This window comes from Pteropus vampyrus, unplaced genomic scaffold (genome assembly GCF_000151845.1).
Source record: "Pteropus vampyrus isolate Shadow unplaced genomic scaffold, Pvam_2.0 Scaffold2, whole genome shotgun sequence".
Classification (NCBI taxonomy): Eukaryota; Metazoa; Chordata; class Mammalia; order Chiroptera; family Pteropodidae; genus Pteropus; species Pteropus vampyrus.
In genome coordinates, this window is record NW_011888783.1 from 35,321,462 (window position 1) to 35,334,250 (window position 12,789).

Here is a 12,789-nt window from a genome sequence, read left to right on the forward strand (position 1 = left end):
TCACAGCAAGACCTACACTCCTGTTACAGAAGGAAGAGGAGAGGGGAAATAGCAAGTGAATAATAGGAAGAAGAGGAAAGAGTGAAACAAAGAAAATAAAGGTTTCTTGAGCTCTATGAGGACATACAGAATTAGAGATGGTTATCCAGTCTATGAGTCACTCAGATCCTTGGGTACCCTCCCCCGCACTGACCTGAAAGTCAGGACCATCTGGAGAGTCTTTTCATTTTAATGATTTATCTCTATCAACCCAAGCACAAGCAAGGAAAAGAAACTGAATATGACTGTTTGATTGAGTCAACAAATCTTCTAAAGACTTCTAAGGAAAAACACTGAAACAAAAATGAAAACTAGGAACATGTTGGATTGGTCATTGATTTTCTTTCTCAGTACTACTAGTTGGGGGATAATAATGACTCTCTATTGTGTATACTAACACCCGATTCCTATCATCACAGCAGCAATAGCTTGCTAACATGGCTGATGAGAAACACTTGCTCCTTCACAGCACAAGATGTTTTCAGGGGAAACCATCTCCTGTCATAATTTCTGGTACAATGCCTCAACCTGATAATCCTTGCCATTCATAGAGGCTTCCAGGATGACTAGGTAAGATAAAGGCAGCGATTCTTAAGTTTTTTTATCAGTGGTTTTCGACACAGACTGCACATCAGAATCTCCTTGGGGAACTTTAAAAAAATCCATTGCCCAAGAGCCCAATCTGAAGTTGGTCCAATTGCTCTGGGATGCCCTCTGCCACCACCGACACAGCTTATAAAAACTCCCTAGGAGATTCTCCTGTGTAGCCGGAGCTAAAAGCCACGGCGTCAGAACAATATTCTGTACATCTAGGCTAAATCAAATTCTAAAACCTCATGAAATTAACATAGTTTCAAGTAATTTTTTCTCAAACATTTCAGCATTCCAGGCATATAAGAGTAAAATGCTCATTTAGAATGATTGATAGAATGAGAAAATTAAAAATATCCATTGATCTAAAATATATCCATAGTTCATCATATTAAACCTTGGTTAATCTTTCAGACCCTTACTTCCTCATCCAAGCTCAGGTAGTGGGTGAGACAGGGTTTTCTTAGTAAAAGTTGCCACCATTTTTCTCTTTCCACCTTCCAGCTCCACTGTGCAGTGTTCTTGGTGATTTCTGGTCACAAACAAAATAGGTGAGCTGGGCTCTGTAGTACTTGACATTACTGGACATTTTCTCATGGATGGTTTGCTCTTGGGCTTCCAGAGCTGACTTCAGACAATTTGTCCAAAGTCCAAGGTCTAGGATCTAGCTCTGGAGTCTGGGAACTATCATTTGTTTTTAGCAACATTTTGTTGAAGAATGGAAAGTCTTCAACTTTTCTTTGGTCTCCACTGCGTCACTGTAAAGGAGTTTTTCCTCCAAGTATAAATATGTTCAACTTATTACTTATCCTTCTTGCCTCTCCATGATGTATAACTAACCATCACCAGCAAGAAACCTTAGGACAGTAACTTTACACACACACACACACACTTTTTCTTTCCTTACTGTATGTTCAGAATCTCGGCTGTGGTGGCAGCCAACAAAATGACATTCACTTCTAGAGGCACACTTTTTGGTGATTGATGTACTTCTTCCACGACTGGTAAAGTGATGAACTGTCAAACAGTACTGTGTATCTAGGTAGGGAGAAAAAAAAAGGCAACTTCATTTTTTTTACATTGCAAAAGAGAAGCTCTCAACAATCACTTCAGAAATAACTAAAATTCAGGATAATCCTTAGGATTCTAGGCAACAAATATGGCAGAGAACTCTCGAGTTTCTAGGTGGTATTTTTTTAAAAGGCATAAGCTTCTGAAGCACATGTGTATTTTGAAAATGAATATAACTGGACAACTACCTTTAGGTGTCAGTTAAAGCTGAGGAAAAAATTGGACAAGGTTTTCATTAAAACCATAGGTTTGCCCATTTCATGTGAAAATGTCAGTATCTCTGTCTCTGTCTCATCTCTCTCCCTCTGAAGTATGTGTTCTGTAACCATAAAACAAAATGAAAATTGTTAATGTAAAATGCAACAGGTCAGGACATTTCTTGTTGCATTATTCATCATGTGTTTCTTATATATTAATAGGCTATGTGGTGAACTGGAATGAAAAGCAGGTGCTTCAAAGTATACACCGAGAGCACCTTCCTCTCTCAACCAGCTCACGCTCTAATCCTCCCAGTGTGTTTGACTTTTCCTTGAAGTATTTCTGGTTTTCTCCTCTTCTTTAATTAACTCTTACTCTGTCTGTCCCCTCCACCCTCTGTATAGCTAGCTCATTTCTACGTGGTGTTATCTTTACAGCTCACATTTTATTACTTAGGACTCTTTAAAGAAAGTAATTTCATTTAATACCCTAGAAACTTCCACTTCAGTTCAACATCTCTATTATAGTTATCTCAGGCCGAGTTTATTGAGAAGGAACTACAGCAGCTGTGTCATGGGATGGGAAAAAAAATTCAACTAAAGCTGAGAATACTGGACTTACAAAATTGCCTTTGTCACAAGCGAGCAAGCCACATTATATCCTTTAAGGACATTTTTTATTTATTTTTACTGTTATTTTAAAACATGTACTGTGGTAACATTGGTTAATAACACTATATAAATTTCAGGTGTACAGCATTATAATTTGATGTCTGTATACTCTACTGGGTGCTCACCATCAAAAGTCTAGTTTCCTTCTATTACCATATATTTGACCCCCTTTACCAATTCAACCTCTCCCCTCCTCCTTTCCCTCTGGCAACCACCAGTCTGTTGTATCTATGACTTTATCTTTGTTTTGTTTTGTTAGTTCATTTGTTACTTTTTTGGTTTTATATCTCGTATATGAATGGAATCACATGGTTTTTTGTCCTTTTCCATCTGATTTATTTCACTTAGCATAATATCTTCAAGAGCCATCCATGTTGTCACAAATGGCAATATTTCATCTTTTTTATGGCTGAGTAGTATTCGTGTGTGCGTGCGTGCGTGCGTGTGTGTGTGTGTGTGCCACATCATCTTTTCCATTCATCTGTCAGTGGAAATTTAGGTTGTTTTCATATCTTGGCTACTATAAATATGCTGTAATTAACTCAGGGGTACATATATCTTCACAAATTAGTGTTTTCATATTCTACAGATAAATACCCAGAAGAGGAATTGATGGATCATACGGTAGTTCTATTCCTAATTTCTTAAGAAACCTCTATACTGTTTTCTACAGTAGCTTCACCAACGTACAATCCCACCAACAGTGTACAAGGGTTTCCTTTTCTCCACATTCTCATCAACACTTGTTATTCTTTGTCTTTCTGATAATCACTATTTTGACAGGTGTGAAGTGATATCTTATTGTGGTTTTGATTTGTATTTTCCCCCCAAAATGACCATCTTTTCATATGTCTGTTGACCATCTACATGTCTTCCTCGGAAAAATGTCTATTCAAATCCTCTGTCCATTTTTCAATTGGTTTGTTTTGCTGTCGTTGTTGAGTTCCTTATAAATTTTGGATATGAACCCCTTATCAGAAGTATCTTTTCCCATTTGGTTTGTTGGCTTTTTGTTTTGTTGATGGTTTCTTTTGTTGTGCAAAGCTTTTAAAAGTTTGATGTAGTCCTATTTATTTATTTTTGTTTTTGTTTTCCCTACCTTTGGAGTCAAATTCACAAAACACCAATGAGACCAATGTCCAGAAGCTTAGTGTCTATGTTTTCTTCTATGTATTTTGTTTCAGCTCATGTATTCAAGCCTTTAATGCATTTTAATTTTTATATGTGATATAAGATAGGGTTCACCAGTTTCATTCTTTTGCATATGGCTGTCCAGTTCTCCCAAAATCATTTAATGAAGACACTTTCCTTTCTATGTTGTATATCCTTGGCTCCTCTGTTATAAATTAGTTGTCCATATATGTGTGGTTTACTTCTGGGCTCTCAATCTTGTTCCATTGCTCTGTGTGTCTGTTCTTCTATCAATACCATATCATTTTGATTGGTATAGTTTCATAGTATAGTTTGGGGAGTATGATACCTCTGGCTTTGTCTTTCTCAGGAATGCTTTGACTGTTCAAAGTCTTTTGTGGTTTCATATAAATTTGAGGATTTTTTTGTTCTATTTCTGTGAAAATGCCATTAGGATTTTAATAGAGATTGCACTGAATATATAGATTGCTTTAGGTTGATTTTCTTTTTAGCAAAATGATGATAGTAAGTGCCCTGGCATTTTAATAGGGTTGTTGTAGGCTTTAACTAACAATAGTTAACACATGTTGAGTGGGTATCACCAGCCATGTAAATCATCTAACATGTATTTGCTCATTCAATCCTTACAACATGCCTTAAGATAAGACATATTACTATCCTCATGTTACAGAAAAAGAAACTGAGGTCACATAGGTAGAAAGTGGTAGAAGGTAGAATTCTAACCTAGGCTGTTTTCCAGAGTTTGTGTTCTTGATCAGAGCACTATTCTGCCTCTCAGTATATTTAATATTAAACTACATGGTACTGCAACATGCTCTACAAGAGCAGCTGACGTCTGGATTCAGAAGAAATGCATTAAATGTTTGGAAAGGCATTTCAATTTATACTGCAAACAAAGAAGAATTGAAAATTGGTGGCTGCATGTGTTCATATATAATATCACACATGCTAAAGCAGCCCTAGAAAGTCAGAATAAAAGCCAGGGTAAATAAAATAAGAAATGTCATTCGTGTCATATCCTGTTACACAGAGAACCTCTTTTAACAACACCGATAGGCCACAGAAGTAAAGCTATAAGATGAAAAGGAAACCTGAGATGACAAAGAACAATAGCTGCAGGCCTGTTGGCCCCAAGAAATGGCTGACAAACTGAAAAGTAAGAAATTATACCTTCAGTAAGAATTCCAGATGGTTAGTATCTTGGGGGCTTGACCGGTGTATAGTCAAGAATGTACTGTCGTGTGTGTTGGAATGTAGGGTCATTCCATGTCAATCTCTTTAAGAGTTAGGTTTTCAAGGCGGACTTGGAAGAGCTGACTTTCTTTACCCTCCTATCGCTGATGTTTTCTTGGTGGTGAAAAGCTACAGCTTCTCTCTTTTGTTCACACATTTCAACAGATGAAATTCTAAAACCCAGAAATATGCATGCACGTTCTCACTAAAAATGGCTTTGATTAATGAATGACAAATTGGAGCATTATGCACAGACTGAGCAGGAACAGTGTTTTGCTACAATCCAAAAGAATAGTATGGCCCATGAAGATAAAGCACAAGAGAATCAATGCCCAAATTTACAACTATTCTAACCCTTACTGTCCAGTTTTCTGGGGAACTTAAAGCAAATACTTAAAGAATGATACCCACCCTCTCAAATAAGTTAGTAAAAAGAGGCATCAGTTAATTTTAAAAACTTCGAAAAAACTAAGATAAATTTCTGTGGAAATGTGGAAACAAATCTCAAAATGTACACACTCGCATGCCCTCACAAAATTTAAGGTTGATTACTCTACAGAAATATAAAAGAACCCCAAGAAAAATATTTTGGTAATTAATTATTCTTGAAAAGAAATAATGAAAAATACTGTCTGAGTAGATGTCAAAACCATTCGTGCTAATTTATAGCATAAGATTCCCAGGCCCGTAAAGATCTCCAGTGTGGACTATTTACTGGCTACACACTTTGCCTTTATCTCAAAGATGTAAGGTTACTTCACTGCTATATATAATGAAGTACAGAAATTTCCAAAAGATTCGAGGTAGTAATAGATCAAAACTAGTAATCTCTAATACTGGGAGAGTTTGTTTATTTTTCTTGACATTTTATTTCTGAAAACCTAAAAGAAGGTATATTCTAAAATCTGAATAGCCTGATCTCCTTATAGCTGTAAGTAGTTTTTCAATTCCAAATCGTCCATCAGCACATCCTGTCTGCCTCCATGTTTGTATATATTAAATTATTCCCTCTACTCCTACCTCCCTATTCCAAGTGGCCATCTTCTCCACCTGAAGACAATAAAAGACCCTATTTGGTGTCCCCTTTTACTTGTTCCCAACCATCCTTTCTCCACACAGCAGTCAGAGCAATATTTTAGAACACAACTAGCATCTTGTACTCCCTAGTTTAAAATACCCTTACTGCCTTCCCATTATATTTACAATAAAATTCGAACTCTTTACTAAAAAAGAAGATCCTGTGTGTCCTGGTCCTTACCTCCATGATATTCTTTCTCCCTCTCCCAACGAGCCTCACTAGCCAGCCTTCTCCCTGTTCACTTAAGTAGCCTTTGCATTTGCTGCCTCTTCCTGGCATGCTATTTCTACAAATCTCAACCTAGCTAGCTTATTTTGGTCATTGAGATCTTATTTCAAATGTATGTTCCTCAGAGAAGATTTCCCTGACTACTTAATCAAAGGCATGCATTCACACTGTCAACAAATACTTACTGAATGCCTAATATGGGCCAGGCACTAGATTAAACACTGGGGATACATTAGTGAACTAAACCAACTAAAAATATACCCAAATATTTGTCAATGAATGAATGAGTTTTCCAAGAATCAATGTCTCTCAAGAGTACAGAACTCTTCCTTTGCTTTAAGTCAGTAAGTACACCTTTTCTAGAGATATCATAGAACATTTCTGAAATTCTTAGAATGCCTTAATCAACATTGTGATCTATTACTTCTCCCTAGTAAACACTATTTAAGAAACTTTTCCTCAAGGCACACACAATTACAAATTGAGGCTATGCCATCAGTTTCCGAGTACTCTCTGAAAAGTCTGATGTCTGGATAGTCTCTTAAAAGAAATCTCTACAGAACATGATCAGTCTGTGGGTTTGCTAATCCCATTAAGTAAGATGCCTCTGCTAAGGGCCAGTCAAGAGACATGAGGTGTAAATGAGGTGTGATTCCGAAGGAGTCTTCTAAACTCAACACACTTACTTTGTGGACACCATTTGTCTTCTGCCCATCTATTGCAGTTATAATTATCCCCTGCATTTTCACAGGTAAAACACTTGAAGCTGTTTGGAAATGGTGTGGCTTTAAAGAAAAATGCACAGTGAAACAGGTTAAAAAAGACAAAAATTTTAAACATCAAATATGGCACAAAATTAACAATGATTATTAGATCGAACAAAATTTACAAGCCATCATCCTTAGAATTTCTGTTTTTAAGGAGCTGAACTTAACTGTTAGACTTTGTGGGTATTTTCTTTATTCCCTTCTCATTAAATATTTAATCTGTAAATATCTACTCTAGAGTAATGAAATAAATATCTCAAGCCACTTTGAAATATCCATGGTATTGTTTTATTATAATTTATAACTTGGGAATAGGTGGGTGTTGAGAGGATAGGTAAGGATAGTGGCATCATTGGAACCAATAATTTGATATGGTATCATCCCCAAAAAGAGCTGAAGTCAAATTAACCTGAACTTGAATTCTGCCCTTCCCACTAATTAGTGGTGTCATTTTGGACATCAAAGAAATACTCGTATGTATAGCAATAGCAACCACGAGGAGCCTCATGACTTGCAGAGGCGCAGCAAAGGTTAAACAGGAGGTTGCAATAAAAATATGTGATAGAGTCCCTGGCATATCAAATCAGGCTGGTTTCCATCCCTATGCACTTATATTATGGCTATATTTAACCTCGAGCAAGTAATCTTATTTAATGTATGTCAGTTAGACCTCAACCAGGAATGTAACATTAATATAAGGGTGATGGTAATTCTCAGGCCCTTACACTCAGGACAGTGTTATGGAAAAAGAGGAATTAGGAGCTGCTGGCAGTCTGGACTGAGAGCAACTAATATGTTCTTTTTGTCCTTATGCTTTTCTTTCTACCTTGTATCTTGTTTTAATGAGAAAAAAGTCAAAAATACAATAGATTTGAGATTTTTCTAGGGGCCAGGGTATAAAGCCCTGAATAAAACTTTCAATTCTTCCATTTTTGGAGAATGAAGCAGGCAAAGATCAAAGTGAACCCCAAACCATCCTGGTAACCTGATCACAAGTTGGGATAACAATTTGAAAGCACTGAGTATTTCAGATACAGGGAAGGCTATATATTAATGCATAAAAAAGGAACAATATATCAAAAAATCAGAGGACATAAAACTAAGTATTGCAAATATAGTTCAGTTTTGCCTAAGTGAATTAAGTAGATAAATAAATAAATAATGAAATGAAAAAATCCATTTTTACCTATTAAATCAGTACAGTTTAAAAAATACTAATACTCAATGCTGATAGATGAATAGTTAAAGTATAAATTGACACAACCTTTTTGATTTAATAATTCTAATTTCAAGAATCTATTGTCAGGTCATTAGCCAAATGAAGAGAAAAATGCATTTAAAAAGATTTTCAGTGAAGCATTAATGTTTAGCTTGCTTGTGACTGTGTGTGTATGTGCATGTGTGTATTATATGAGGTATGGGGAATTGGTTAAATAAGCTATCAACTAGAAATATGATTTTTTAAAAATATGAAAGTAAAAGGCATTAAAATACTTTCAAAGACATGAAAAAGTATTTAAAATATAATTTAATGGGAGAAAAATTGCTGCAAAATTAAATTTGTGTAATCTCAGTATGTCATGTATTTAAATACACATATATAGGTAAAACAGTGGAAGGAAATATCCCAAAATGTAAAAAAGAGCTCACTCTGAATCCTGGGATTATGAAAAAATTTAATTTTCTTCTATACATTTCCCGTATCTTTGGAACTTTCTACAATGAACAAATATTACTTTTTCTCTTTAAAAAAATTGTTTTTCTCATCATAAAATTGTATTAGGTTTAAAAAGTTCAAAATTTGTCAATAATTTAGATTTTATGAAAAGTATGTCAGTGCCATGTCATTTAGCTATCAGTATACAATTCTTACCAATTAAGAAATGTATAATAAATAACAGTTTAAAGTGTTTATGTATGGTCTACATACATATACATACGTGTGTGTGTAGTATACATATGTACACACACAGATGACTGAATGTCCCAAATAATAAAGCAAGTACAATGAAGAACAATAATGACGCAGACCTCATTTAGGAGTAGTAGAAAGACAACAGTTCCAAAACTCGGCTGTGCATCAATAGGATCAGAAGAGTTTTTTTACCAAGTGAGGGCAGAGAGAAAAAAAGAATCTGTATATCACCCTCCTGACTACTGAATCTCTAGAAAATGGACCTGGGAATATGTAGCTTTAAAGGCTTTATTGTGATTCTCATACTCTCCCACATGTGAGAACCATAGTCATTCACATTTCTATTGAACAGGTTTTACCTATAACAACCTCTCTCTAATAAAGTATATCAGAGGAGCTTTACTTGTCTGAAGAGAGATCAAGGAGGGGACATGCTAAATGTATACAAGCATAAATACACATATATATGCATGTGTGTGTATATACACACATACACATATATATATAATCCTATAGGTAATATATTCTATTTACTTATTTTTAAATTATTAATGGAAGTCCAGGTTTTATAAAGCCTTTTCTAACTGTGCATAATATTAATGAAAATCTAAGTAGTAGTTCCTTCCAAATTTCACACGTAATAATCTGTTTTCAAAATTGTTAATGGCCATTTGAAAGAATGCATCATTGATGCAGAAACTTACTACAGCCAATATTCTTCTACAATGAAGTGATGAACAAAGAACACTAAATTTCCTCTGCCAAGCCATTCTTAGGGACAGTGTTCAAAGATTATTTTAAACAAGAACCTTTTTAAGACTTTAACAGGAAGTCAGGCCATTTTTTAAAAAATGAAGAAAATTTCAGAAGTAGTGAAGACTTTCTGATTTATTCTAGGTATAAATCAAATGTTCTAGAAAAGACACAGTTACTATAGGTAAAAATAGGGACTTCAAATGGATACCCCCACCCCACAGTCATGAACTACAAGGACAACCGCTACTTACGGTCGAGAAGAGGCCTCACATTATAGAAGTTGATATTCTTGGCAAATGCCTGGTTTTCTGAGAGGATAAAGATCTGGACCACAGTTATAGCTAAAGCATGACAGAGAGGCAGCATTCTGACCTTCGGTATGGGAAAGTCCAAACTCATTTACCTACGATGAAAAGAGAGACTGGTCGAGTTTATTTGCATTGCACAAGTCAATAGGAATACGTTTTGCTTCCACTTGGAAAGCTTGATTATTCAAATACATTCAACCATCTACTTGTTCTGTAGGGCCAGTACCTGTGTGTAAACTACATTCTTTTTGATCAAATGAAAGTTAAGCAATTACTGCCTTCTACTAGTCAGGCCTCTGCACCAGCCACCTAAGTTTTAACAGGATACCAGTGGCCTTTCAGGTCCCAGAACAAGCAGCCAGTAGTAGCCTGGCTGCACCCCATTCCTTAGCTGCTTCAGGCTAGTCACTTTTCTTTGTGCTGAATCACCTGATCTCTTAACAACCACGGTTCAGAGGCATGTTCAACTGAAGTTACTTAACCACCTATCTGTCAATTCTATTTCCTGAATAAACACTTATGTTCGATAAATTTTGCAACTCTTTCAAAACCTGGAGGAAACAATAAAAGTTGGAGCAGTAGGAAGGACTGTAGGTAAAAGACAGTGAGTTTGAGAAATAAAGTTTCTGCGGGATCCCAGAGTACACAGACACTGAGAAGAGAAACAAGAGTCACTGTGAAATGCCATCCCTGCCTATTTCTGTCACATTGGGTGCAAAGAGAAGCTACCAGAATATTCTAGAGGAAACAGAATAAAAGTTGCTTGGAAAGCTGAAAACCATATAATGTTAGCCCTAGCCCACAAATATTGCCCACTGTTTTCATAGACATAAAGTAGGTGGGGCTGAAACTCAATGAAACAACAGACATGCACAAAGCCCTGAGGAAAATATATTATATCTTAAGCCTCATAGGTTCTACCCTCTAGAAGCAGACCTGGTAGTAAGCAAATCTTCAGGAAAGATGCTGAGATGCTAGAATCTCACCACCAACGGATTCTCTTTAATGAGGGGGAGATGTGGACAACAGAAAAAGCGTGTAACTTGGAGTTTAAAGACTTTGGTTCAGGTGCTGGATCTGCTATTTTTTAGCTGCCTGACCTTGGACAAGCTCTTTAAACTCATTTAACCTCAAATTCCTCATCTGCAAAGTGGCTTAATAATACCCATCCTCCCCAAACGTTTAAGTAATTCTAAGCATCAAATGCAGGCTCTAGTAACATAGGCTTGTACATTGTAAGAGCATTTGTAGTACAAGTTCTGTGAAAATGCTGGAATCTTAAATAGTTCAATAATATTGGCTGAACTCATATTCTTCTTGTTGAATCAAGTGGCCTCAGGAGGTTTAGGGAGTTTGTCAAAGAAAAAAGTTTGACCTCCATATATACGAGCATAACCCTTCCCGGGGTAAGAATGCGTGAGTTCTAGGGTTTTACTCCCCTTTTCTTGTGTTGTGAGAATATCGGTTTTGCATGTGTGGCTAATAATGCCTACCTGTGGAGGTGGAACTGAGTATTAGATGAAATGTAGCCACGACATCATCTCATTGCTACAGATGGCTTTTGTCACTGATAGAACTGAGTCCCTCAGAAGTATTCACTGTAAAAAAAAAAAACCTGGTATAACACAAAAAAAGAAAACTCCAGACCACTATCTCTCATGAACACAGATGCAAAAATCCTAAATGAGATATTAGCAAACCGAATACAACAACGTATTAAAAAGAATATACACTACGATCAAATGGGCTTCATCCCAGAGGCACAGGGATGGTTCAACATACACAAATCGATGAATGTGATACACCACATCAACAAATTAAAAAATAAGAATCATATGATCATATTAATAGATGCAGAAAAAGCCTTCGACAAGATACAACATCCATTTATGATCAAAACACTTAACAAAATTGGTATAGAAGGAAAGTACTTTAACATAATAAAGGCCATATATGACAAACCCTAAGCCAACATTATGCCAAATGGTGAAAAACTAAAAACTTTTTCTCTAAGATCAGGAACAAGGCAAGGCTGTCCACTATCACCACTGTTATTCAATATAACATTGGAGGTACTAGCAAGTGCAATCAGACAAGAGAAAGATATAAAAGGCATCCAAATAGGAAACGAAGAAGTCACATTGTCACCATTTGTGGATGACATGATTTTCTCTATATAGAAAACCCTAACGACTCCACAAGAATACTACTAGAAACAATAAGCAAATAAATTTCTGAATACAAAATCAACGTTCAAAAATCCATAGCATTCCTATACTCTAATAATGAAGTGCCAGAAAGAGTAGTGTAAAAAATAATTCCTTTTGCAATTGCAACCAAAAGAATAAAATACCTAGGAATAAATTTAATGAAACAAGTTAAGAACCTAGATAATGAAAACTATAAGACCTTATTAAAAGAAATCGAAGAAGATACAAAGAAAAGGAAAGATATTCCGTGTTCTTGGATTGGAAGAATCAACATAGTTAAAATGACCTTATTATCTAAAGCATTATATAAATTTAATGCAATCCCCACCAAAATCCCACTGGCATTTTTTAAAGAAATAGAACAAAATCATCAGATTTGTATGGAAGCACAAAAGACCCTGAATTGCCAAAGCCATCCTGAGAAAAAAGAATGAGGCCAGAGGCATCTCTCTGCCTGACTTCAAATTATACTACAAAGTGACAGTGATCAAAACGGCATGGTATTGGCAGCAAAACAGACACATGGACCAGTAGAATAGAATTGAGAGTCCAGAAGTAAACTCATAATTATA

The 12,789-nt window shown here is 35.8% G+C and overlaps 1 protein-coding gene across 2 annotated transcripts in view; it reads right to left on the minus strand.

Annotated features, from left to right (window-relative positions):
• Positions 1-12,789, minus strand: part of LYPD6B (LY6/PLAUR domain containing 6B) — a 73,205-nt gene that overhangs the window by 2,450 nt on the left and 57,966 nt on the right. Inside the window, exons 3-6 of one of the 2 annotated variants that reach the window (XM_011359549.2) lie at positions 11,501-11,605; positions 9,951-10,102; positions 6,948-7,046; positions 1,538-1,668 (exon numbers count right to left, since the gene is read on the minus strand). In XM_011359549.2, the coding sequence (XP_011357851.1) occupies positions 1,538-1,668; positions 6,948-7,046; positions 9,951-10,098 (378 nt within the window). In that variant the 5' untranslated portion in view covers positions 10,099-10,102; positions 11,501-11,605. The remainder of the gene's footprint in view (positions 1-1,537; positions 1,669-6,947; positions 7,047-9,950; positions 10,103-11,500; positions 11,606-12,789) is intronic. The other variant, XM_011359557.2, reaches the window with a different exon arrangement.